The following is a 22,560-nucleotide window of genomic DNA, read 5'->3' on the forward strand; positions in this document are numbered from 1 at the left end:
TTACTTTTATATCCGTAGAGAATTTACCCAATGGATAGACAATATTCGAACCTTGACTTTTGAAATTGTACTAATATATTTATACAGACAGTTCAACATGATGACCATCGAGCTATTTTCTATTTTTAATTTTCTTAAAATTAGCCTTCCACATTCAGCGTAACTTCATAAAAATGAATAGAAGACAGATCTTGACGCATAACCTCAGACGACCATACACTAAAATTTAAATAAATACATCAAAATCACAATCCTTAGGAGAGAAAAAAAAAAAAAAAGAACAATCTTACATCCCGAGAAAATAAAATAAAATGAAACGTCTCGTAATTACTCTCATTGTTTTAGTGTTTGGCATTGGAGATGCGTATGGCAAAAACGTAGTAATGATAGTAAACAAGTTAACAAAAAATGCAATTCTCACAGTCCACTGCCGTTCAAAGGACGACGATTTCAAATTCCAGTACTTGCGTTACAATCAACGACAATATTGGCGTTTCGACGATCCTTATTTCAAAGATACAAAAATTACGTGCGACCTAAAACATGGACCTCGTGGCGTGCGTCACCTCTCGTTTTTAGCTTACAAGTCAGGTATGAACCAGTCGATGAAAAATAAGGCAAATTCTACATGGTACGCCGCGGATAGAGGACTGTACTGGTCGTTAAACCGTGTAACTCCTGAATTTATGTATAACTGGCTCTAAACCAATCATCACCAGTTGCTGGCGACAAATTAAACCCACGACTTGTTAAATTTATGTTGATATTATATTCTTGGTTTAATGTCAATACTATCTAGGAAAAATACTCACAAAATAATGTATTGTAGACTCAAAAACATGTCAGTCCATATGAGTGATTCCATTTTGATAAAAGATATATAATATAGAGTCCTAATAAAATATATTTATAGAGTTCAAGAAAGAATTCATTTTATCAATGAAGAAGAAGATATTAATCAAAATCGAAATTTGGCAGTAAAAAACGAATTCAGTTTTTTCGTTTGCCTTTACTCCCATGAATGATGAACCCTACTCCTGAATCTTTAAACAGAGTCGGCATCGGAGAGGCTAATCTTGGAGAAGTAAGAGCTTCAAGTGCCATATCGTGAGTTTTGATAAGACTACTAAGTTGAGAAGATTTAATTAGTAAATGAAAGATTTGATTATGAAGAAAACAAGAAACGAAAGAGTGTGTGTATATATATATAGTAAAGTCAGAGGAGTCTAGAGGAAGTTGCGTGTATGAGAGTGTTGAAGAGGAGTGAACAAGTCGATAATCACTTTGATATTATTGTAGTTACATTTTTTGTGTGTGGACTAAACTCTAAAGATGAAATTAAAAGTATCTAAGTTTGGTTTGGGCACTTTTGGTTTGACTTGGTACACGTGATTGTATAAGTCGGCTGAGAATACTTGTTCCCTCGTTCTATCTAGTAGCAAAGTAGCACGGTAGTAGTAAAATGCCGCCTTCTTAATTCTTATCAGTTAAGAATATTCTAGAGAGCTCTCTCACAGTCTCACTAAGGTGTTTTGCTGACCGACCAACTAACCAACCAAGTGGGAGATATAAAAAGACCAAACTTAAGTCGGCTACTAACCACTTGTACTGTCTCTTTCATATTTTATCCAGTTAATCTATATATATAAAGTAGACTTTGCTCATTCCTTGTGCTGCCACCTCAGCATACCAATGTGTGTAATAAGGCCTTAACAAATCGAGTTAGCCCATTTTCGTTCTCGATTATTTCCTTCTTCTGTGTATCCAAGCCCAGTTCATATTTTCTCTCAGGGCCCAAATATCATTATCCGTTTGCTTTGTTCTCCAAATAAACCCTTTCTGCACGAATGTCTTCTCCACCGTCTTCTGCTGTGCGACCTCAACCTCCCCGTCTTCATGTTTCCTCCCTTCTATCGTTATCGTTTGGTTTACCTCTGAAACCGCCTAATCTGTCCTTCAATGCTTTCTCTTTCAATAGTAGTCCCACTACTTCTCATTCAATTTTGTGTTCCGCTTAATCATTTCTTTAATGTTTTCTCTATCAATAGTAGTCCCACTACTTGTCATTCAATTTCTGGTATTTCAATTCCTATATAACGCCATCTTCTCCAATTTCATTCTTTTTACAATTCCTCCAATATCTGAAATTTCTATTATCTATTATGGATTCTAATGTTCTTTCATTCGCTAATCTGAAGGCCGGACGCCTACACCAACAGATTATAGGGAGGATGCAAAGCATATAAAGTGTTCTGTATGCGCTCCAAAGATAGAATCATATATAGGCTCTAATTTCGAGGGCATATTTGTTTAACTTGCGGGCAGGTTTTGTCGGACAAAGGCTATGACAGAGCAGCAGCAGATATCTGGTCTTGTGGTGTAATTCTATATGTGCTCATGGCTGGTTACTTGCCTTTTGATGAGCCTAATCTCATGACATTATACAAACGTGTAAGTTTTCTCTTCCTCTGCTTCTTCTTACTTACTTTTCCTCAGTACTTTCTTAATCTCATCTTTGGTGTACTTCAGATATGCAAGGCTGAGTTTAGCTGCCCACCATGGTTCTCTCCAGGTGCCAAGAGAGTCATTAAGCGTATTCTCGAACCCAGCCCTGTAACCGTAAGCACCTCTTACATGAATGCATAACTTGAGATGTGTCAACCATAAGATCAAATGGTCTAAAATTTGCAAGAGCTTAACAATACTTCTTTTTTTCTGTCTATATTGCAGAGAATAAGTATTGCAGAGTTACTAGAAGATGAATGGTTCAAGCAAGGATACAAGCCGCCATCATTTGATCAAGATGATGAGGACATCACCATAGATGATGTTGATGCTGCTTTCAGTAACTCCAAGGTAAAAAAAAACCATCCGCGCCATTTTCCCAATATTCTTTGTAGTTTATTTACAGTAAAGCAACTAATACTACTCTGCTGTGCATGTGTTGTTACTATAGGAATGTCTTGTGACAGAGAAGAAGGAGAAACCGGTATCCATGAACGCTTTCGAACTTATCTCTAGCTCAAGAGAGTTCAGTCTTGAAAACTTGTTTGAGAAGCAAGCCGTACGAACTCTTTTTCTACTTACTATTTGTTTCGATTGTCTAATATTATCATATGCATATATGGGGTAGTCTAACTAAAGCTGTTCTTTTATTGGTGTTGCAGCAACTTGTGAAGAGAGAGACGCGGTTTACATCTCAACGATCTGCGAGTGAGATAATGTCGAAAATGGAAGAAACAGCAAAGCCATTAGGCTTCAATGTCGTAAAGACAACTACAAGGTTTGTTTGTTCGTCTTCTTTATTTTGTCTGTGTCAAATTATGTCTTTGTAGCTCCAACATTATAAAACATTTGTTTGATAAAATCGCAGATAAAAATGAAAGGAGACAAAAGTGGTCGTAAAGGTCAGCTCTCCGTAGCTACAGAGGTAAGAAGAAAGATAGGTTTTGGTGATAACAACACTCCGGTATGGTGAATACTGTTGTTTATCTAACTGTTTTGGTTTGGTCATCGATTTAATAAGTGTTTGAAGTTGCGCCATCGTTGCATGTGGTAGAGCTTAGGAAAACCGGCGGTGATACCCTTGAGTTTCACAAGGTAAATGTTTCAGTTCAATCTTTATCCGGTTCAGATCCGGTTAACACCTCGAGTAATTGGTTTATGTTTGAAATTATTTTTTGCAGTTCTACAAAAACTTCTCATCTAGATTAAAGGATGTAGTCTGGAATACTGATGCAGCCTCTGAAGAACATAAGCAATAAGATATAATAACAAATTGTTTATCAATTCAGATTTTTTTAAAAATTAAAGTCGAACTTGTATAATGAATAATTAGTAAAATTTGGAGTTGGCAAAACTAAAATATATTGCTAACAAAAAGAAGCCGAACTTATTAGAAGTGGGCTTATATGGAGGAGGTATAGATCCATAAGTTAGCCTTAGCCATATGCGATCTTCCTCAAAACTCGGTTTTGGCTTACTTTTATGTTTGACTCAAACGTCCAAGTCAAACAGTTAAATTAGTCAAACGTCCAATAAATGAAAGGGATCGTTGCGTCATAGTCGGGAAGTTCACTAATCGAGTATAGTTGAAACAATATTGTCACTTTATGGCTACGGTTTTGGCAAGTGGCAACGATTCACACTTCACAATAACACAATACCGATATGGAATACAATGATAACAAAATAAATTAACTGGAAAACAACGTACAAAGTGTGGATCTAGATTTTTTTTTTTAAATAATGGATTGGTTAAGAAACTGCAATTCCAAAAGTTATTTTTATGCTTTATAGATATATATTACACACACACACAAATGTTGTATATATAACCAATGATAAGACTATAAATTGTCCATGTCAATGATAAAAACTTAGAAAGAAATTGTGGCGGATAAAAAAGACCTGAAAAAATTGTCGCTACTTTGTTGCTAAATCCATAAACTTTTCAAAACAGATGACTATGATTTGGCAACAGAAACATGTGTAACAGATAAATTGGTTGCGTATTAGCAATTTAACATAATCAATCTATAATAGTCGATATAAAAAGAAAATCAGTAAACATTTTGTCATGGCGTTGTAATAGATTAGTACTGTGATTTAATATTATCCATTTAAATGGTTATCAAACAAACACTGTATCATCTACTTTAATCGTTACAAACAAAAATTTAATTTAAGGAGTAATTCATACTTTTTATAGGAGTTAAGCTAAGCCTACACATCTGTTATCATTCAGCGTACTAAGTACTACAGTACTATGCATATGATATTACACGGCCAAAATAAACCCTTTTATCAATATCGTTTTCAATAGACGAAAAGGTTTCTTCCATCTCTATTTCATTTATCACTCCCTCGATTAAGGAATAGTTATCTAATTTGTGTGTTTTTCCTCTAGAGTTGTGTCATCCAAGGTTCGATCAATGTTACCCACCTTGCAAAATTTGAAGACTCGCTGCGTGATGGGGGCCTATATATTATGTTAGACTTTGAAGTCATCATAAGCAACTCATGTTTCAAGCTTACTTCAATATGTTTCATATCAACTACTGTTTTTGAAAAATTTGATGAGTCTTTTGGGATTTTCCCAAAAGAGTTTTTCAGGTTCCGTACTCATGAGTAGTTGATTTCTCTTGCCAACACCAATACTGATCTTCCAAGTCTGTCTTATTTTTAAACCTTTCAATGTTTCCTGCTTCCAATATTAATTAGATCTCTTGAAGCTCAGTTCCATAATCGATAGTCTGTGAGCTCGCTGCTTTTCGATGGGTCAACCTAAAAAAATGTAGACAATATTAAGAGTGGGCGTCTTCAATTTCCTTTGTAGACCAAAAATCACTTCTGTTGTTTTGTCAAGTTAACCAGTTGTCCCCCCTCATGGTTGCGTCTTAACTTTCCCTCTCTGCTCCCTCATTAGATGTCATGGGCCAAGTATGTTCAAGCATGGCATATAGAAATAGAATCACAGAGACCTTGGAGAGGATGTTAGTTGTCCTGTCCCTTGAAAGGTTTGACCCTCTCTGACTTACACCTACTTCCGTGTACGCTGAATACAGTTCTTACATTAACCCTTTTTATTGCTTTTACACTTGTATTTTTTGTTTGGAAGCGGGGAGAAAGTTCGTCTCATTGCTTTTGACGATCACGCAACTTCACTTGAGAAGGTTTTGAGGGAAAAAGAAGGCGGGGCTAACATATTGTTGGCTACTAATTTCAACCCAAAGTTATTTGGAGGTATGTCATATTTAAAATCCCCACAACAATTCAGACTGTTTCCTTTACTGCATCTTAAACTAGGATGTCCACTAACGATAAGCTATTCACCAGGTGAACTTTACCTCAATGCTACTTCTGGGACCAAATTTTATTCAGATTTAGACTTCACAACAACTGCTCAGTTTGCCGATAGGTAGTGATATGTTTTATCCTGTAACGTTTTAAAATACTAATTCACACTAACTTCGACATGTCCCTTAACCATATTTTCGTCCATTAACAAGCAGGCTAAAGGGGAAACAGGAAAAAGACACCAACTATATTGCACCAATCCATGGTATTTCGAAGATTGAACATATATCTACCGACATCTAGATCACGGAAACAAAAGCTCAATCTTATGCAGACAAAAAGGTCTCCTCGATATCAAGAACCCAAATATCTTTACAGTTGCTGGAGAATTTCACGGTCTTGGCAAAGATCAAAGCTTCGTCAGAGACTCTCTACACAGCCGTGGCGTAGCTTTGACCCATGACGTTGTTCTTAACGTAATCGGCACACAATGAACCGAAATCGATTCCCACAGGACAAGATTGTTCATCCCCGCCATGATTTTGTAGATCGTACAAGGCAAAGCGATATCTTCTTCACCTGCTTTCTTGTGCATTCTTCACCTGTTTTAAACGTAACGTCTTGCCATCAAAGTAAAATAAGTAATTTTATTTCAAACATGTATAATTTTATTCTATACATATAGCAATTTAGATTTAATAAAACATAACACATACGACACTATAACACAGCTCAATAACAGTTTATTCTACTGAAATGCAATTTTTTCAAAAGGATAAAAGTAAAGCGTGTACACTATGAAGGTCTGTTGCTGAAAAGATCCTGGGAGAAAAAGAAAGCAACATGCATATATACGGTAGAAAAAAATAAAATTCTTACACATTTTTGAATAAAAACAGTTTCGACACAATACTAACTGTAATTAGTCAAATTATACATATACCCACATTAAAATTTAATTTAGTTTTAACCAAAAAAAAAACAATTTACATATTTTGACAAAATACCAACTCATTCGAATTTTTCTAGACTTTAGTATAACTAATTTTCATATTGAGCAATTTGTTATACAAATAATCCTATTTTAATATTTTATTTTTAAAAAGGAAAATAAATTATACTTAACGCAAAACATATCTGTATTACAAATATCAAACAAAACAACATAAGCAACCAAAATCAAATACAAAAACCAAAAAAATAATAAGCACACCAAAATCCAAAACAAATGCCTCAAAATAATAACTAATCGAATGAAGCAAAGAAATCCGTTGATACGGGATCAAGAGAGAAATCAATTGGATTTAAAATAGCAAACAGTTTATGAACAATGGTACAATTAATATTCAAAAAATAGCTTAAATAATCCGGTTCTTTGGTTTTCAGATTCAATGCTTCATTTTCCAAATTCATATATTATATATTACTTCTTACATCATACTATAATATTATTTAAAACAACCACAAGCCAGCGAAGCTCAAAACAACCAAAATATTAACAACATATATAAAACAATCTTCTCAAAAAAAAAAAACAACATTGCCATTCTGTAATTATCATTGGCTAATTCATTAAGCTATGAGTCACCAAATTTTACATATCTACCGTTGATTAGATGCAATCTAATGGTCGAAAATCAACACTTACCTAACCCTTCTTCTCTTATTTTATAACATGTCGAAAATTTTAAATTCTATTATTTTCCATCAGGTTTTTAATCTTCGACGCTTGTGTGCCAGATCCAAAAGGTTTAGTTCGTTTTTTCACAATCACTGCCAAAGGAAAAAAGGGTAATACGTTTCTTGACTGTTCCAACTCTTACGATTTCCTCATTTCCCTTTTGCTTCTCTTCTCCTTTTCAGGTTTTGACTCTACAAATCTTATAGTTTCCTTCTTTGTTCAATAGAAATCTCATGTACCAGGTTTATATTTTTTTAACTCTTTTGGTCAATTTATTGTAATAGATCTTCTCTTATCATTTTTAGGTTCTCGATCTTCTCTTTTGGTGAACCGATTTTAAACATATGTAATTTTTTATTGTATTGAGTTTCTTAATTTTGTTAGTATTAAATTTCTTTATTTGATTGTTTTTTAAAAGAAAAACAAAAAAAAGGAATCATTGCTATCAATACAGAGAGGATTTCAATGGAACCAAAATCTAACAAAAAAACGAAAGTATAAAATAAATATACAATACCAACATAATAGTATATACAACAAAACTGATAATACACTTTAATCCAACTACCGCGCGTAGCGCGGATCCATTACTAGTATCTACTATTTTCAAGCTATATCGATACCATATACGTTGGGCCTCGACCTCGGGTGCAAGGAAGGACTTAGTGAACTAGCCTCTAATGAACAAAAAGTAAGACAGAAGAAATTTAATTATTAACTTTGATACTCTTTAAGAAATTTTACTATATACCTAGATAACTAAAACTATACAATAATTTAAAATTTACTCTTATAAAATATAATTTTCCTTTTTAAAATCCATTTACAAAATTCCTTTGATTCTCTTGAAAAAACCTTTAGTGGACAAAAATTGGCAACTTTAACGTAATTGAAAAATATTTGACCACGCAATAGTAATAATCACTCAGCCATTTCTACATGATGGCCATCTTGAGTTATTTCTATTTTTAATCATCTTAAAATTGGCTTTCTACATTCAGCGTACGTAACTTCATAAAAATGAATAGAAGAGAGATCTTGACGCCTAACCTCAAAAAACCATATACTAAAATTTATATAAATACATCAAAATTACAATCCTTCTTAAGAAACAAGGACAGTCTTACATCCCCAGAAATAAAAAATGAAACGTCTCATAATTACTCTCATTGCTTTAGTGTTTTGCATTGGAGATGCGTATGGCAAAAACGTATTAATGATAGTAAGCAGGTTAACAAGAAATCCAATTCTCACAGTCCACTGCCATTCAAGGGACGACGATTTCAAAGTCCAATACTTGCATCGCAATCAAGTACAATATTGGCGATTCAACGATGCTAATTTTATCCGTACGACAAAAATTAAGTGCGATCTACAACATGGTCATGGATATAAGGGCACGCTTCACCGGGAGTTTACAGCTTACACGTCAAGTATGAACGATTCAATACATAATAAGGCAAATGCTACATGGTACGCCGCGGATAGAGGACTGTACTTCTCGTTAAACCATAAGACTCCTGAATTTCTCTATCCCTGGGAGGTAAAAACTGATTGGTAAAAAATGATTAATCATCGCCAGCAACGACAAATTAAACCCACGACTTGTTAATTTTTTGTTTAACATTCTTGGTTTGATGTCAATACTATATATCTACCACAAAATGTAAGATTGTTCTCGTTTCTTATTTATTTTATTTCATATTATATATCTATCTATATAAAGGAAATCATATTATGTTTGATATTCTTCGTTTGAGACTCAAAACCATGTCAGTCCTTACAACTTGAAGGTTAAATAAAAAGAAAAAGCAAAATACTATACAAGAAAGAATCATTTTATCAATGAAGAGAAAGATATTAATCAAAATAGAAATTTGGAATGTACAGTAAAAAAATAATAATTCCCTATATAAAGTTTTCCCCCTAATAAGAAGAGTTATTATGTTTGAGTTTCTTCGCCGGCATGGGACTCATCACCTCGTCTTCTCCGTTGACCATCGAGAATTCCGGTATCAGCGGGATGTTGAGGTCAAACCCACGGTGGCTGCTGCTGACGTGGCTCGTAGAGCCCACACCTTCCGAATTCGACACGCTACTGCTACCTCCGGTCTTTCCTTCGTAGTGGCAACGTTTGTGACCGCCGAGAGCTTGACCGAACGATTTATGACAGATGGAGCAAACGTGCGACTTCACAACACTTCCTCCTCCCCCGCCGCCGCCTGAGATATCAGATGAAGTTATGGCCGACGACGACGTCGGTAACTCATCTCCTCCGGCTGATTGAGACGCCGAAAAGTTTTTACGGTGACTTGCCTTGTGTCCACCAAGAGCCTGGTAGGAGGAAAACGCCTTGTCACAGACGCCACACTTGTAGATCGGAGTAGGAGGAAGCAGAGCCGGTGAAGAAGAAGTAAGGTTAACGTCATGGGTTCGATCTCCATCTCGAGCAAGAAGCATGAGACATAAAGCGATATACTCATCCTCCGTGAGACTGTGACGGTCGAATTCAGATCTTGATCGCTTAGAACGCTTGCCTTTACTCCCATGAAACCCTACTCCTGAATCTTGAAACAGAGTCGGCATCGGAGAGGCTAATCTTGGTGAAGTAAGAGCTTCAAGTGCCATTATCTTGAGTTAAGACTACTAAGTTGAGAAGATATTATTAGTAGTGTTTATTTATGAAAGATTTGATTATGAAGAAACAAGAAACGAAAGTGTGCGTGTATATATATAGAGAGAGTCTGAAGAGAGGAAGTTGCGTGTCAAGAGGTGAGAAAGTGTTGAAGAGGAGTGAACAAGTCGATAATCACTTTGATATTATTTTAGTTATATGTTTGTGTGTGGACTAAAAGATGAAATCAAAGTATTTTTGGCTTGGGCACATTTGGTTTGACTTGGTACACGTGTTTGTACAAGTCGGCTGAGAAGACTTGTTCTCTCATTCTTTCTAGTAGTGCTACTGTACTAGTAAAATGCCGCCTTCTTAATTCTTATCAGTTAAGAATATTCTAGAGAGCTCTCTCAGTTTTTGGTGTTTTGCTGACCAACCAACCAACCAAGTGGAGATATATAAAAAAGCCAAATTAAGTCGGCTACTAAACTACTCGTACTGTCTTTTTCACACTTTATCCAATTTTTCAAAACATACACCAAATTTAAATTGTACTAGCAACCACATACTACAAAGTTCAAACATAAATTCCACGGTGGCAGGGTTAAACTTAAACAAGCACAAACAACTAATTGTTTCAAGGAAACCATGCATTTAAACTAATTCTTTCCTCGTCGGCTGCTTTGTCAAGCTCAGCCAATGCTTGACGTGCCTTTCGAGTAACTGCATCTCTGTCCTCCAATATATGTTCGAGAACAGAACTTGCATACTGGACCTCCTCGCGTAAGGTCATCGAGTCTGTCCGAACAAAAGATTTCTCCATGTGGACCTCCTTGGGTAGGGTCACTGAGTCTGTCGGAACAAAAAATTTCTCCATGTCATATATCACTTGTTGAACTGTGCTTGGCGGGAGGAATGATTTAACAATGAGTTTCTTCCTAGTAGTACTCCCAGTTGAAGCAGCAGCACTCAATTCAGTTCGGACTCTGGAAATTAACAGAAAAAAAAATAAAAGAGAAATTGCTCAAAATTGCATAATCCAGCTCAACAAAGGCGTTTCAATGGCAAAGAGAGTCACTTCAGTTTCCTTGGCAAATACATAAAATTTTGAACAAGAGATATTGAGATTCTAACCTCTGAAACAACTTGGAAAGAGATAACATGCTGGCTGACAAAAAGGCTTGTGTTAACCTCTGAAACCTTGAAAAAAAATCCTGGAAACAGAGAACATGTTCAATGACAAAGAAGCTATATAAAACATGTTTACAAAAACAAAGCATGGGCTCTCTGCAATTTTCAGTTCAAGGGAGTGAACTCGTTAAAAATCTCTTGTCTCATTTACTGCGGATTTTTCTACTATTTCTCTCTTAATTCAGACACGGGTAAACTTTCAGACAGTAAAGACATTCATGGCTTTATTCTACTAATTCTCATTTACTTACATTTCAAGCTCTGCTTTATGCTCTCCTTTACAAACAAAGGAGTGAAACACACACACACAGTGAGAGTGAGCAAACTAAAACAAGTAAAAAAGACTAAAGCTTACAAAAGTTTCTAGTCTCAAGTTCACTAAAGTCACAAGCTTTATGGTTCTTAAAGTTTTAAAGAAGTTCAAATCCGCACAAATAAGTTAGCTACCACTAAGAACATAGAGAGCTACAAAGATAGATATTGCTGACTTGGAAAGAGATAACATGCTTTGATGGGTTCTAAGATCTCTAATAGACAACTTTAGATGAGAAAAAAATGCCAACACTTGCCGTTTTTACTTCACCTCAAGATCTCAAACAATAACAGAATTACAAAACGGATATCAAAATTTTCTAATCTATAAAATAAAAAACAAATTAATTCACCTCAAGATATTAATTTTCCAAGCGCCAAACAAAATTAATTAGAAATAAGAAGAACACTTACCTACGTGATGGGTTCTAATAATGTTCACAAGTAAACAAAGTTCCTTAGATCCTGAGAGCTAGGGTTCGTCACAGAGAATAGAAGAAAGAAGCAGAGACACACTTGCTTTGAAGGACGCAACAATAATGGTAGTCTTCTTTCACACTTTACCTATTTATTTATCTAAGCTATATCAAATATTAACGTAACCTCTTTTTTTTCTTTGGGCCTCACTACAGTATATGTCTCGCGTGGAGTGGACCATTCGAAGAAGGCCCAATAGATCTGCGAATATATTTTTAACTTAAAATTGAAGGGGTAAAATAGTACTTTCACCTAAATCTGAAACTATCACTCTCTCAGTCGGAGAAGAAGAAGAACAACAATCTGAAAACTATCACTCTCTCTCTAGTCGGAGAAGAAGAATGGCACTGACACTGATACCAACAAGTTCCGTTCATCTTCTCAACTCCACTTCCGTCGCGCCTCCTCAGATCTTCGCCTCTGATTCTAATCTTCGACCGCGGTGGCGTCGGCGTCGGGCTGTTTCTTCAATCTCTATCTCCCGTCACAGACTTCCTTCGAGAACTTCGCTTCACTGCCTCTGTTCCTCGTCTTCCGCTTCATCTCCCATGTCTCTTGAAGTCTCTACTCCGAATTCTCAGGTTCACGCCTCTTGAATTTTGTTATCTGAGGAGAAGAATGTTACTGATTTTGCTTTTTTTTTTTTTTTGTTAACGTTTTTATGTTGAAATTGTGATCAGTTTCTTCATTGTTTGATATATTCAAGAGCGTATTGGGTTACCCAAGGCGTAATCGCTTGGAATGTGGATGTTGTTGCTGGTGAAGAAACTTGTTACTTGTATGCGAGTAAAATTGCTGGTTTATCATTCAGTGAAGATGGAATCGATGGTGGTGCCCTTAATCTTATCTCTTTACTCTTGTTACCAGTGTCTCTGTGATTTTTTTGTTTTAATTAGGTTCATTGGCTTTCAGGTTATGATTTAAGAATCAAGCTTGAAGCTGAATCTAGTTCACTTCCTGCAAACGTAAGTTGTGCACTCTCTGCTATGTGTTTGCTGAGTATATAATTTGTTAGGAATTTTCTTAAGAAATTCTCAAAGTGGAAGGCTTAATTTCAGGTGATTGAGAAGTTTCCACATATTAGGGGTTACAAATCGTTCAAAGTTCCTTCAGATTTGGATATCAGGGATCTTGTTAAAAGCCAGTTAGCTGTTGTTTGCTTTGATGGTTAGATTTTTATATACCATTTCGTTTGATTTATTTGTTTCTTTTTCTTGTTTAGGATCACTCATTGACAATACAAAGAAACTACGGAGACTTTAACTTATTTAGTGGTTGTTTAATTTTCTGTAGCGAAAGGACGGCTGATTCAGGGAACTGGGTTGCAATTGCCTGGCGTCCTAGATGAATTGTTCTCATATGATGGTCCCCTAGGTGCACATTTTACACCAGAAGGTGTCTCTCTTCACCTCTGGGCTCCCACTGCTCAAGTATGATTCCCATGTTGGAAATGTTTTATGCTGTTGCCTTTTATACCTGCCTTAAACATATATAACTCTCTGTGTGCTCATTTGAAGTAGGCAGTATCTGTTTGCATCTATAAAAACCCACTTGACAAGAGTCCGATGGAAATCTGCCCACTAAAAAAGGCAAACGGTGTGTGGAGCACTAAAGGGGCTTGTAGTTGGGAAGGATGCTATTATATGTATAAAGTATCAGTCTACCATCCAAGCACCATGAAAGTGGAAACTTGCTATGCTAATGATCCTTATGCACGGGGGTAATTGCATTTTTCAGTTAATCAATTGGCTAAAAGGTATATCCCCCATACAAACTTTTTTGAAAATGAGTCATGTGTTATTTGTATTTTCTCAAGCAGGCTTTCAGCAGATGGGAGCAAAACTTTTCTGGTTAATCTTGATTCTGATGATCTAAAACCTGAAGGATGGGACAACTTAGCAGATGAGAAGCCATGCCTAAAATCCTACTCAGATATAAGTATTTATGAGCTGCATGTGAGGGACTTCAGGTAACTAGACTCTATGGGCTAAAACTTGTCTAGTAGTCCTCGTCGGAAACTCGGAATAGCTACACACACACTCTCTCTTACCCATAATATTCTTTCATCTTTCTTCCTCTCTTCCCGCAACCAAGAAAAAACAACTTCTTATAATAGACAAACCAAAAGGATACTTGGAGTCGTTTACAATGCTCGTATAGATTTTTGGTTTCTTCTCGTTTGTCTAACTTTTTTACCTGCTATTTTAGTGCCTATGATGAGACTGTCGAGCCTGAAAATCGTGGTGGATATTTAGCTTTCACGTTAAAGGTGCAAATATCATTGTCCATGTGCATAACTTTATCATTTTAGTCGATATAGGCTTTCTAGATCCACATGTTTTACTGATGACCCCAAATAGTAGTTGTACATCTAATATTTCTGTCACATTGCTTCTCCACAAAGATACTCGGATTCGTCGTGTTTTCTGTCATATCTCATTAGATCTATTGGCAGGATTCTGCAGGTGTGAAACATCTTCAGAAATTAGTTGATGCAGGTCTTACCCATCTACATCTTCTTCCAACACATCAGTTTGGTGATGTTGATGATGAGAAGGAGAATTGGAAGTCTGTAGGTAGGGTATATATGATGTCTCAATCACACACCTAACAGAATGTGCACGATTCATGTTTGGGATGCCATTTTATCTTTAAATTTGGGGCTTTTTTTATTGAACTCAAGTTAGAGCTCAAAAGCCGGACCTTAAATCTTCAGACCAATAGATTCTATAAGCAAAAGTAACAAAGTCGTCTACCCTGTTTCTGTATGGTATTTTGTATCTGGATTTTATTGTATTATAATTTGGACAATTTTTTGTTGTAGACACCAGTTTGCTGGATGGATTACCACCTGATTCAACTGAGGCACAAGCTCGTATTACAGAAATCCAGAATGATAATGGCTATAACTGGGGGTAATTTGTTATACACAAGATACTTCATCCTTATGAAGCATCACCGTCACAAGTTTCCTGTTTTGTGAAGGTATAATCCTGTGCTCTGGGGAGTCCCGAAAGGAAGCTATGCTAGTGATCCGACTGGTCCATGCCGCATAATTGAATTTAGAAAAATGGTTCAGGTTTGCTTCTGCCTATGTTTGGAAATTGTAAATTGGATAGTAAGTGTATACTTGTTCATTGTGATTTGCGATACTAGTAAGCTCATTGAAGGTAGAATTTTGGAGTGATTCATATAAGGTTTTGATGATTGCATGGTAAACCCTCATGCTATTTTTATGTTGGCTCTTTATGTAGCTTATTTTGGCAGGCTCTTAATTGTACTGGTCTTAATGTCATCTTAGACGTTGTTTACAACCACTTGCATGCAAATGGGCCACACGAAAAAGACTCTGTTCTTGATAAGGTATGTAGCTAACTGATATTTTATACAGTATGATAACTAACTGTCTTGCCTGACTTCTCAATCTTTCTTCCACGGAAAAACTGTATTTTCTTAGATAGTTCCAGGTTACTATTTGAGAAGGAACAATGATGGTCTTATTGAAAACAGTACATGTGTAAACAACACTGCCAGCGAGCATTATATGGTTGATCGTCTAATACGGGATGATCTATTAAATTGGGTCGTTAACTATAAGGTACATGCTTGTCTTTTATTCTGATTATTTCCATTTGGTACTTCCTTCCCATCCCATAGAAAATAAATATTAGCTTTTCCCATGTATCTTTCAACCTTTGATCTACTGACCATGACTAGGTTTATTGTGTTCTGCATTATTGAAAAGTATTTTTTGTCCTCGTATATTCAGGCTGGCTGATCATGTATTGATTCTGTCAGGTTGATGGTTTTCGTTTTGATCTTATGGGTCATATAATGAAAGCTACAATGGTAAGAAACTTTGTTACTCGCATGTTTTGTTTGTATAATTGATAGTTATCTTTACTGCTTTCTTCAGAAGTTAGTATGTTGTTCCGTTAGGTTTTTGTGTAATATTACAATAGTTCTTATGTGAAATGCAATATCTGTGTTCCATAGGTAAACGCAAAATCTGCTATTGGTAGCTTGAGAAAGGAAAAAGATGGAGTTGATGGTTCAAGAATTTACTTGTAAGTCTTGGCTATTAATCGAGCTTACATGCAAGTTTTCCAACATTAGTTGTCTTTTTACTTCTTGTGAAATAATGTTAGCCATATTATTTCTTGTATTGTTATCAGATATGGCGAAGGATGGAACTTTGGTGAAGTTGCTAACAATGGACGTGGAATAAATGCTTCACAGTTCAACTTATGCGGGACTGGAATTGGAAGGTTTGAAAGTTATTGCTTCAATACATTTGGAAAAAAAGAGATTTTCGTCCCTATTTCCTCTTTTAGTTAATAAATTGGAAATCTTGTTACTTTCTTCAACAATTGTTCCACATTTCCCTGATTTATTTTGTTATAATCTCTTTTCAGTTTTAACGACCGTATACGAGATGCAGTTCTTGGGGGATCTCCATTTGGTCATCCTCTTCAACAAGGATTTATAACAGGTTTATTGTTACAGGTATGTTGGTTTTTATTTTGTGCAGTTACCAATCAAGATATTGAATCACTATACTGTTTAAGCCCTAACCAAAGTTTTTAAAAAATAATAATATGTATAACACATCATCACCTGACATATTTTTCCATGAATTTACCAACAATACATGTTTGTAGCGTTGTCTGGACTAGACATCACATAATTCGAATTACAGGCTGTATTGCCCATTTAAGTGCTTTTTTTACCTTTTCAATCTGAGAGATCCCTAGTGCTAAACTATTATTTCAAGTGGAGATATATCTTAGAAATATGTACATTTCTTGTCTTCACTTTAATCTCCCTGTTCTGGACAGCCTAACGGTCATGACCATGGTTCAGAAGCTACCCAGGAACTGATGCTTTCTACCGCGAAAGATCACATACAGGTAATTTATCATCGTTAGATATCATATGCAATATGGTATTCATGTATCTGTGATCAAGGCTTATGGATGCCCAAACCCAACCTTGCTCTCAAACTCGCTTCACAGTTGTTGTTCCCAATGCTTTCTCCTATCTTTCTACGTTCTACTATCTTACGAGTTGATATGCTGCAGAGGTGTCTATACTGTAACACTAACTTTTAGAAAGCATTTTCCTAATATATTCATTATACTTTCATCATGGACTAGATTGGTATGGCAGCAAATCTGAAGGATTTTATGCTGACCAATCACGAAGGAAAGGAGGTATGCAAGTAGAGACACTTTATTATGTAACCATTCACAAAGGATTTTGTCCTCAGCTTTTATGATGTATGGCTCTCGTTATGTAGGTGAATGGATCAGAGGTTTTAATGCATGATGCTACACCTGTTGCATATGCTTCACAGCCAATAGAAACTGTACGCAACATCATTTCTACTACTTTCATCATTTAATTGAATTAAGCCCCCCAATATCTCTGTGATGCTCATACCGGCATTTTTTCTATGTTTCAGATTAACTACGTCTCTGCCCATGACAATGAAACTCTCTTTGACATTATCAGTTTGAAGGTAATAAAACAATATATTGTCTAAATGTTTATGGAGACATCCAAAATTTCAATTCTTCAGCTTAATGATTTTTTCCTTGATTAAAATTCACTTCTGATTAACAAGCGTGCATCCCTCTGTCTATTTATTTGCATCATATTCTTACTTGAGGTTATGTGTAGACTTATTTCTGCTTTGCTCTTGCAGACTCCGATGGAAATATCTGTTGATGAAAGGTGTCGAATCAATCATTTGGCGTCAAGTATGATTGCCCTCTCTCAGGTTCTCTACTGTCTCCCAACTTTAGTTAGACTTAGAGATAGATCACTCGTAGACTAAGGGACTGCAGACTAGGGCAATCAGGGCATTAGTATTGAATCTATTACACCGACTAGATATCTTGTTTGACTCATTATCTTAACAACAAAATTTATAATGTTTATTCTGCATGTGAAGGGTATTCCATTCTTCCATGCTGGGGACGAGATTCTACGCTCGAAATCACTTGATCGTGATTCTTACAACTCCGATGATTGGTTCAATAGGTTTGCCTTTTCTCTCTTGTAATAAACATTTTTCCTCGGATTATAAATTAACCTACTGATTGACATGAACGGCAACAAGTTAGGCTAGACTTCAGCTACAGTTCCAACAATTGGGGTGTTGGGCTTCCTCCAAAAGGGAAAAACGAACACAACTGGCCACTGTAAGTACTGATCAAATCGCCTTCAATAAATCGGATTACAAATAGAACCATACACCCATTGCATGTTTCTGAAACCAGTCAGCTCTTGCTGACTCTGTCTGTAGGATCAAACCGAGGCTACAAGATCCATCCTTCAAGCCTCAAAGCAGTCACATAGTTGCCACGTTGCACAATTTCTTAGACTTGTTACGCATCAGATACTCTTCCCCACTCTTTCGTTTAGATACAGCGAAGGCTATCCAGGTAAGGATGACTACTGTTAAATAATTCTCTTCCACTGGGTTCTCTGTCCTTCAATGAATTTTTTTCATGTAGTATCCTTCTTTTGCAACGCCGTAAAATACTACCAGAAAGCTCATGCAGGTTCTAAGTAACTTTGCGGTGATTGTATTAACTAATTCACTATCTCCACAAAATCACAAATGAAGTAAGAGATCTCGAAATCTTGTGGACTTGATACCTCTGTTTCTTTTTCAGGAGCGAGTGCGATTTCATAAAACAGGCCCCTCATCAATCCCTGGAGCCATTGTCATGAGCATTGAAGATGGTCATAATAAGAGCATCCTCCCGAGTGTATCTCAGATCGATCCAGTGTAAGCCAAAAAAACAACAACTCGGAAAATCTTTCAAACCTTCATAAAGTGTATACATTGTTCAGTAATGGTGCTGTTACTACAACAGCTACTCACTCATTGTGGTAATCTTCAATGCACGCCCGTCTGAGTTCTCATTTCTCAGTCCGGCTCTAAAAGACAGGAATCTCGAATTACACCCGGTACAGGTAAATCATCAAAAGAATCATAAGCTTGTACCTTTCAGTTTGTTGTTGTTTTTAGAAAAGTTTTAAGCTCTGTAAGCGATGATTTAACACTGAGTGACTCACACAGGCGATGTCAGGCGATGAAACAGTCAAGAAATCAGTTTATGAGTCGTTTTCCGGCGGCTTCACTGTACCGGCAAGAACAACGACGGTGTTTGTTGAATCGCGGAATGGTTGAAACTTTCCCTTAAAGGAAACAGGTAAGTCCCATAATATTCTCTCAAGAACATGGCTAATGGCCTGTCTTATTTCTTTTAACGTAATTTATAAATAAACTCTATATAAAGATTGTCAGATTGTGTACGCCAATATATAAGCTCGAATTTAAATTTGAATTTGTGTATTGCAACAACTCAGCGTTTAAAGTCAATTCACACATGCAAATTTAAGGAAATCTGCACGAAACCCATCGTAGCAGGTATATCTTAAACCTGCAATTTACAACAAAACATTAAATATACAAAGAGGGCTATGTTGCCACGGAAAGTAAAGAACACTAGTGAAGATAACACAAAAGACTTGCGACATTTGAGAAAACATATAATATACACTTATAAAAAAAAATCGTACTCCTATGATGTGCTGCGTTGTCGTCCCTCTTATACTCTGTTTTTGTTTCAGATTTCTAAAAAAAAATACGACATACATAAGCATTTGCATATTAAAAGATAAGTCTCGAGCCCTTTTACAAACACATGTCTACTACAACTTTGTTTTTATTTTTTATTTTATTTTATTTTATCGAGAATATCATGTCTATTTGAGAATATTATGGGGTCTCATACTTATTCTTCAATCTTCATGATCTTGATCACTATTATTATTCTACTTTACAACCGATATCAATTTGCATGGTCTTCTGATTCTCTTAAGTCTTATCTATGAATAGAGAGTGTGCGATATGAGAAACTTCAAATCATCACGAATTTCTCATCGAAGAAAAAGAACACTACTCTTATATTTCATCTTATAGAGAAAGTGAGAAACACTTAATTACGTTTTTTGTTTTGCTTCTTAATTTCTTTGATAAATTATATCGATTTCTCTAGTCTCATTATTTATGATTGCCGCCAGATTGGGTAAGACCAAATGTGGAATTTTCGTATCGCAACAACTCGGCGTGATTCACGTTGAAGACATATATGTCCCCACCTTCTATAAATAAAGTGAATGAGAGAGGTAGCCTCCTTTAACAACATACATTATTTTTGATAATAGCTGGTTGCGAGATATGGATTCAAGATTCATCCATTCCACATCTTTCTTAAGGTTCTTCTCACCAATTCATATCTCCACATCATATGATTTGTATATGTGAATATTTGACATAGATATATGCATATATGTATGATTGTTTACGAATTTGTTTCTATATATGTGATGCAGATGTAATGATAAGAGTGAACACGAGAGGAATAACGGAGATGAAGAAAGAATTAGTAAAAACTCTTTTGGGAGTCCTCTTTGTATGAGTGGAGGAGATGGAGACAACAGTTACTCCACAAATTCTCTTCTTCAGGTTCTTTTTTTAATAACTTCTGCATAGTTCTTTTTTATTTATTTTTTTCTTATACAAAACATATCCATGCAGAAATTAGGAGTCGGAGGAGTCTAGAATTACACCATAAACGGAATACATAAAAATAATTAATTAATTATATAGGCCAAGAATCAATCTGGATAGGCGATTTTAATAGTAACTAACAAGTTCTTAATTTGATTTTTTTTGTTTTTTTCCCAGAGAAGAGTGTTATCAAAGGCTAAGCCAGTTTTAATTAAGAACACAAAGGAGCTGATGATAAACTTAAACTTTCCTAGATACATTAAAGTAGCTGATTTAGGTTGTTCTTCGGGACAAAACACTTTCTTGGCAATGTCTGAAATTATCAATACAATCAATGTATTATGTCAAGAGTGGAACCAAAACCCACCAGAAATAGATTGTTGTCTAAATGATCTCCCTAATAACGATTTTAACACAACGTTCAAATTCATACAATTCTTCAACGAGAATAACACCACGAGCAAAGAATTATACTTTGTCTCTGGAGTCCCCGGTTCATTCTACTCGAGGCTCTTCCCTCGGGCGAGTCTTCACTTCGTGCATTCCTCTTATGGTCTCCATTGGCTCTCTAAGGTATGATTATTGTTGAGACTTCATTAATTTATAACATTTTGTATATAGAAATTTATTAATTTGATACTTTGAAATTGATGTAATGTTGGAAATATTTGTTTGTAAATTGTAAGGTTCCTGAAGGGCTTGAGGAAAATATGATGAGTATGTACATCCAAAATTCAAGTCCTCTAAGTACATACAAAGCTTATTTAAATCAATTCCAAAGAGATTTCACGACATTTCTGAAACTGCGTGCTGAAGAAATGGTTTCCAGTGGATGCATGGTTCTCACTTTCATTGGTAGAAGTACTATTGATAATCCACTGCATAGAGATTGTTGTCACTTTTGGACATTATTATCCAAAGCTCTATGTGACCTTGTCGTCGAGGTATTCATCTAAATCAAAACATCTTATCGTCTACATAATGGATATTTACTGACGTAGTTTTACATTAATTTGTGAAGAATAATTATGAGTTCAAAATCAAAATCAATTGATAATGTATGCAATGGTCTTTGTACATCATCATATACTAGTGTTGGGTTTTCCATACTCTCAGTGTGATGATCTAACAATTTTGTCATCATATTCTTTTATACAAAGGGACTTGTGAGTGCATCGAAGGTTAATTCTTTCTACATACCATTTTATGACCCCAACGAAAAAGAAGTGAAGGAGATGGTAAAGAAAGAAGGTTCCTTTGAACTCAAAGACTTGGAGACACATGGATATGATCTTGGTCACTGTAACCAAGACGAGACAAAGAGAAGTAAATCAGGGGAAAATGAAGCCAATTACATCAGAGCGGTGAGTGAACCACTGCTCGTGGCTCACTTTGGAGATGCTATTATCAACATATTGTTTAATAAGTTCGCACATCATGTGTCTCAACATGCTAGTTGCAAGAACAAAACGACCGTCAGCATAGTCGTTTCATTGACTAGAAAAAAAACTTTTCTCATGTCCTAAAGTGTAACCTTGGCGAGTCGTGGGGTATATTCTTTTTGAAATTTGAAGTATACTATAGTTTCTAGCTAATTAAGTTTTTTTAGAATAAATATACAGACTAATGCAACCATGACATTGACATTTGTCTAGTGATGCGTGTTCGTGATATCGTTTCTGCCACTATCAGAATTATATGTGAATTAAGAGGTATGGAAGATATGGGACAAAAAGCTATAATGAACAAGAGAACACACATTTGTTTTCTTTTTCTTTAGCCATTAGCCGTGGCCTAGACCACATATTATTTTCCTCTTAAGTCTAAAATGGTTTGGATTGGATAACTGGAAAACTAAGAAAAAGGTAGCCATACGTTTAAAAAAGGGACTCTATT

The 22,560-nt window shown here is 35.7% G+C and overlaps 3 protein-coding genes, 1 long non-coding RNA gene and 1 pseudogene across 9 annotated transcripts; 3 read left to right on the plus strand and 2 right to left on the minus strand.

The window, feature by feature from the left end:
- Positions 1–2,096: 2,096 nt before the first annotated feature.
- LOC104768623 (CBL-interacting serine/threonine-protein kinase 9-like) lies at positions 2,097–3,829 on the plus strand (annotated as a pseudogene). Its single transcript, XR_015593905.1, has 8 exons — positions 2,097–2,451; positions 2,530–2,619; positions 2,731–2,856; positions 2,957–3,064; positions 3,168–3,283; positions 3,374–3,446; positions 3,527–3,600; positions 3,687–3,829. The product of XR_015593905.1 is annotated as a CBL-interacting serine/threonine-protein kinase 9-like (transcript).
- A 5,386-nt stretch (positions 3,830–9,215) lies between these two features.
- LOC104768624 (zinc finger protein ZAT6) lies at positions 9,216–10,318 on the minus strand. The gene has a single exon (XM_010492641.3). The coding sequence runs from the start codon at positions 10,106–10,108 to the stop codon at positions 9,407–9,409; it is 702 nt and encodes a 233-aa protein (XP_010490943.1). The 5' UTR covers positions 10,109–10,318; the 3' UTR covers positions 9,216–9,406.
- A 298-nt stretch (positions 10,319–10,616) lies between these two features.
- LOC104768625 (uncharacterized) lies at positions 10,617–12,163 on the minus strand. Its single transcript, XR_764270.2, has 3 exons — positions 12,012–12,163; positions 11,229–11,308; positions 10,617–11,080 (listed from the first exon to the last, which is right to left on the minus strand). It is a non-coding gene; the product is annotated as an uncharacterized LOC104768625 (long non-coding RNA).
- Positions 12,164–12,318: 155 nt separating this feature from the next.
- Positions 12,319–19,452, plus strand: LOC104768627 (pullulanase 1, chloroplastic). 5 transcript variants are annotated; one of them, XM_010492644.3, is made up of 28 exons: positions 12,322–12,655; positions 12,755–12,902; positions 12,987–13,039; positions 13,133–13,241; positions 13,368–13,504; positions 13,595–13,794; positions 13,894–14,043; positions 14,283–14,343; positions 14,530–14,650; positions 14,899–14,989; positions 15,060–15,153; positions 15,342–15,437; positions 15,532–15,672; positions 15,873–15,923; positions 16,071–16,141; positions 16,250–16,342; positions 16,490–16,580; positions 16,913–16,984; positions 17,231–17,287; positions 17,374–17,442; positions 17,539–17,595; positions 17,782–17,856; positions 18,031–18,119; positions 18,203–18,280; positions 18,385–18,523; positions 18,758–18,873; positions 18,962–19,061; positions 19,168–19,452. In XM_010492644.3, exons 1-28 carry the CDS (start codon positions 12,416–12,418, stop codon positions 19,276–19,278), a joined length of 2,910 nt encoding a protein of 969 aa, XP_010490946.2. In that variant the 5' UTR covers positions 12,322–12,415; the 3' UTR covers positions 19,279–19,452. The 5 variants fall into 5 exon arrangements, 2 of the variants coding, with proteins under 2 accessions (XP_087362554.1, XP_010490946.2); XR_015593907.1 differs by having other exon boundaries at positions 12,325–12,655; positions 16,250–16,370; positions 16,489–16,580; XR_015593906.1 differs by having other exon boundaries at positions 12,325–12,655; positions 18,596–18,873.
- Positions 19,453–19,457: 5 nt separating this feature from the next.
- Positions 19,458–22,279, plus strand: LOC104768626 (salicylate/benzoate carboxyl methyltransferase). The gene is given in 8 exon segments (XM_087506429.1): positions 19,458–19,518; positions 19,722–20,078; positions 20,175–20,369; positions 20,487–20,619; positions 20,842–21,237; positions 21,351–21,608; positions 21,825–22,166; positions 22,168–22,279. Coding segments are annotated over 6 exon segments (1,197 nt in total). The 5' UTR covers positions 19,458–19,518; positions 19,722–20,078; positions 20,175–20,331; the 3' UTR covers positions 22,198–22,279.
- The last annotated feature ends 281 nt before the right edge of the window (positions 22,280–22,560 follow it).

The sequence above is a fragment of the Camelina sativa genome, chromosome 20 (assembly GCF_030686135.1).
Source record: "Camelina sativa cultivar CO46 ecotype springtype chromosome 20, ASM3068613v1".
NCBI classification, from domain to species: Eukaryota; Viridiplantae; Streptophyta; class Magnoliopsida; order Brassicales; family Brassicaceae; genus Camelina; species Camelina sativa.

Coding starts and splice junctions, on each gene's coding strand:
- LOC104768624 (XM_010492641.3), bottom strand. CDS start 10,108: ATGGCACTTGAAGCTCTTACTTCACCAAGATTAGCCTCTCCGATGCCG.
- LOC104768627 (XM_010492644.3), top strand. CDS start 12,416: ATGGCACTGACACTGATACCAACAAGTTCCGTTCATCTTCTCAACTCC. Junction 15,673..15,872: donor ATTGGGTCGTTAACTATAAG/GTACATGCTTGT, acceptor TGATTCTGTCAG/GTTGATGGTTTTCGTTTTGA. Junction 18,524..18,757: donor ATACAGCGAAGGCTATCCAG/GTAAGGATGACT, acceptor TTTCTTTTTCAG/GAGCGAGTGCGATTTCATAA.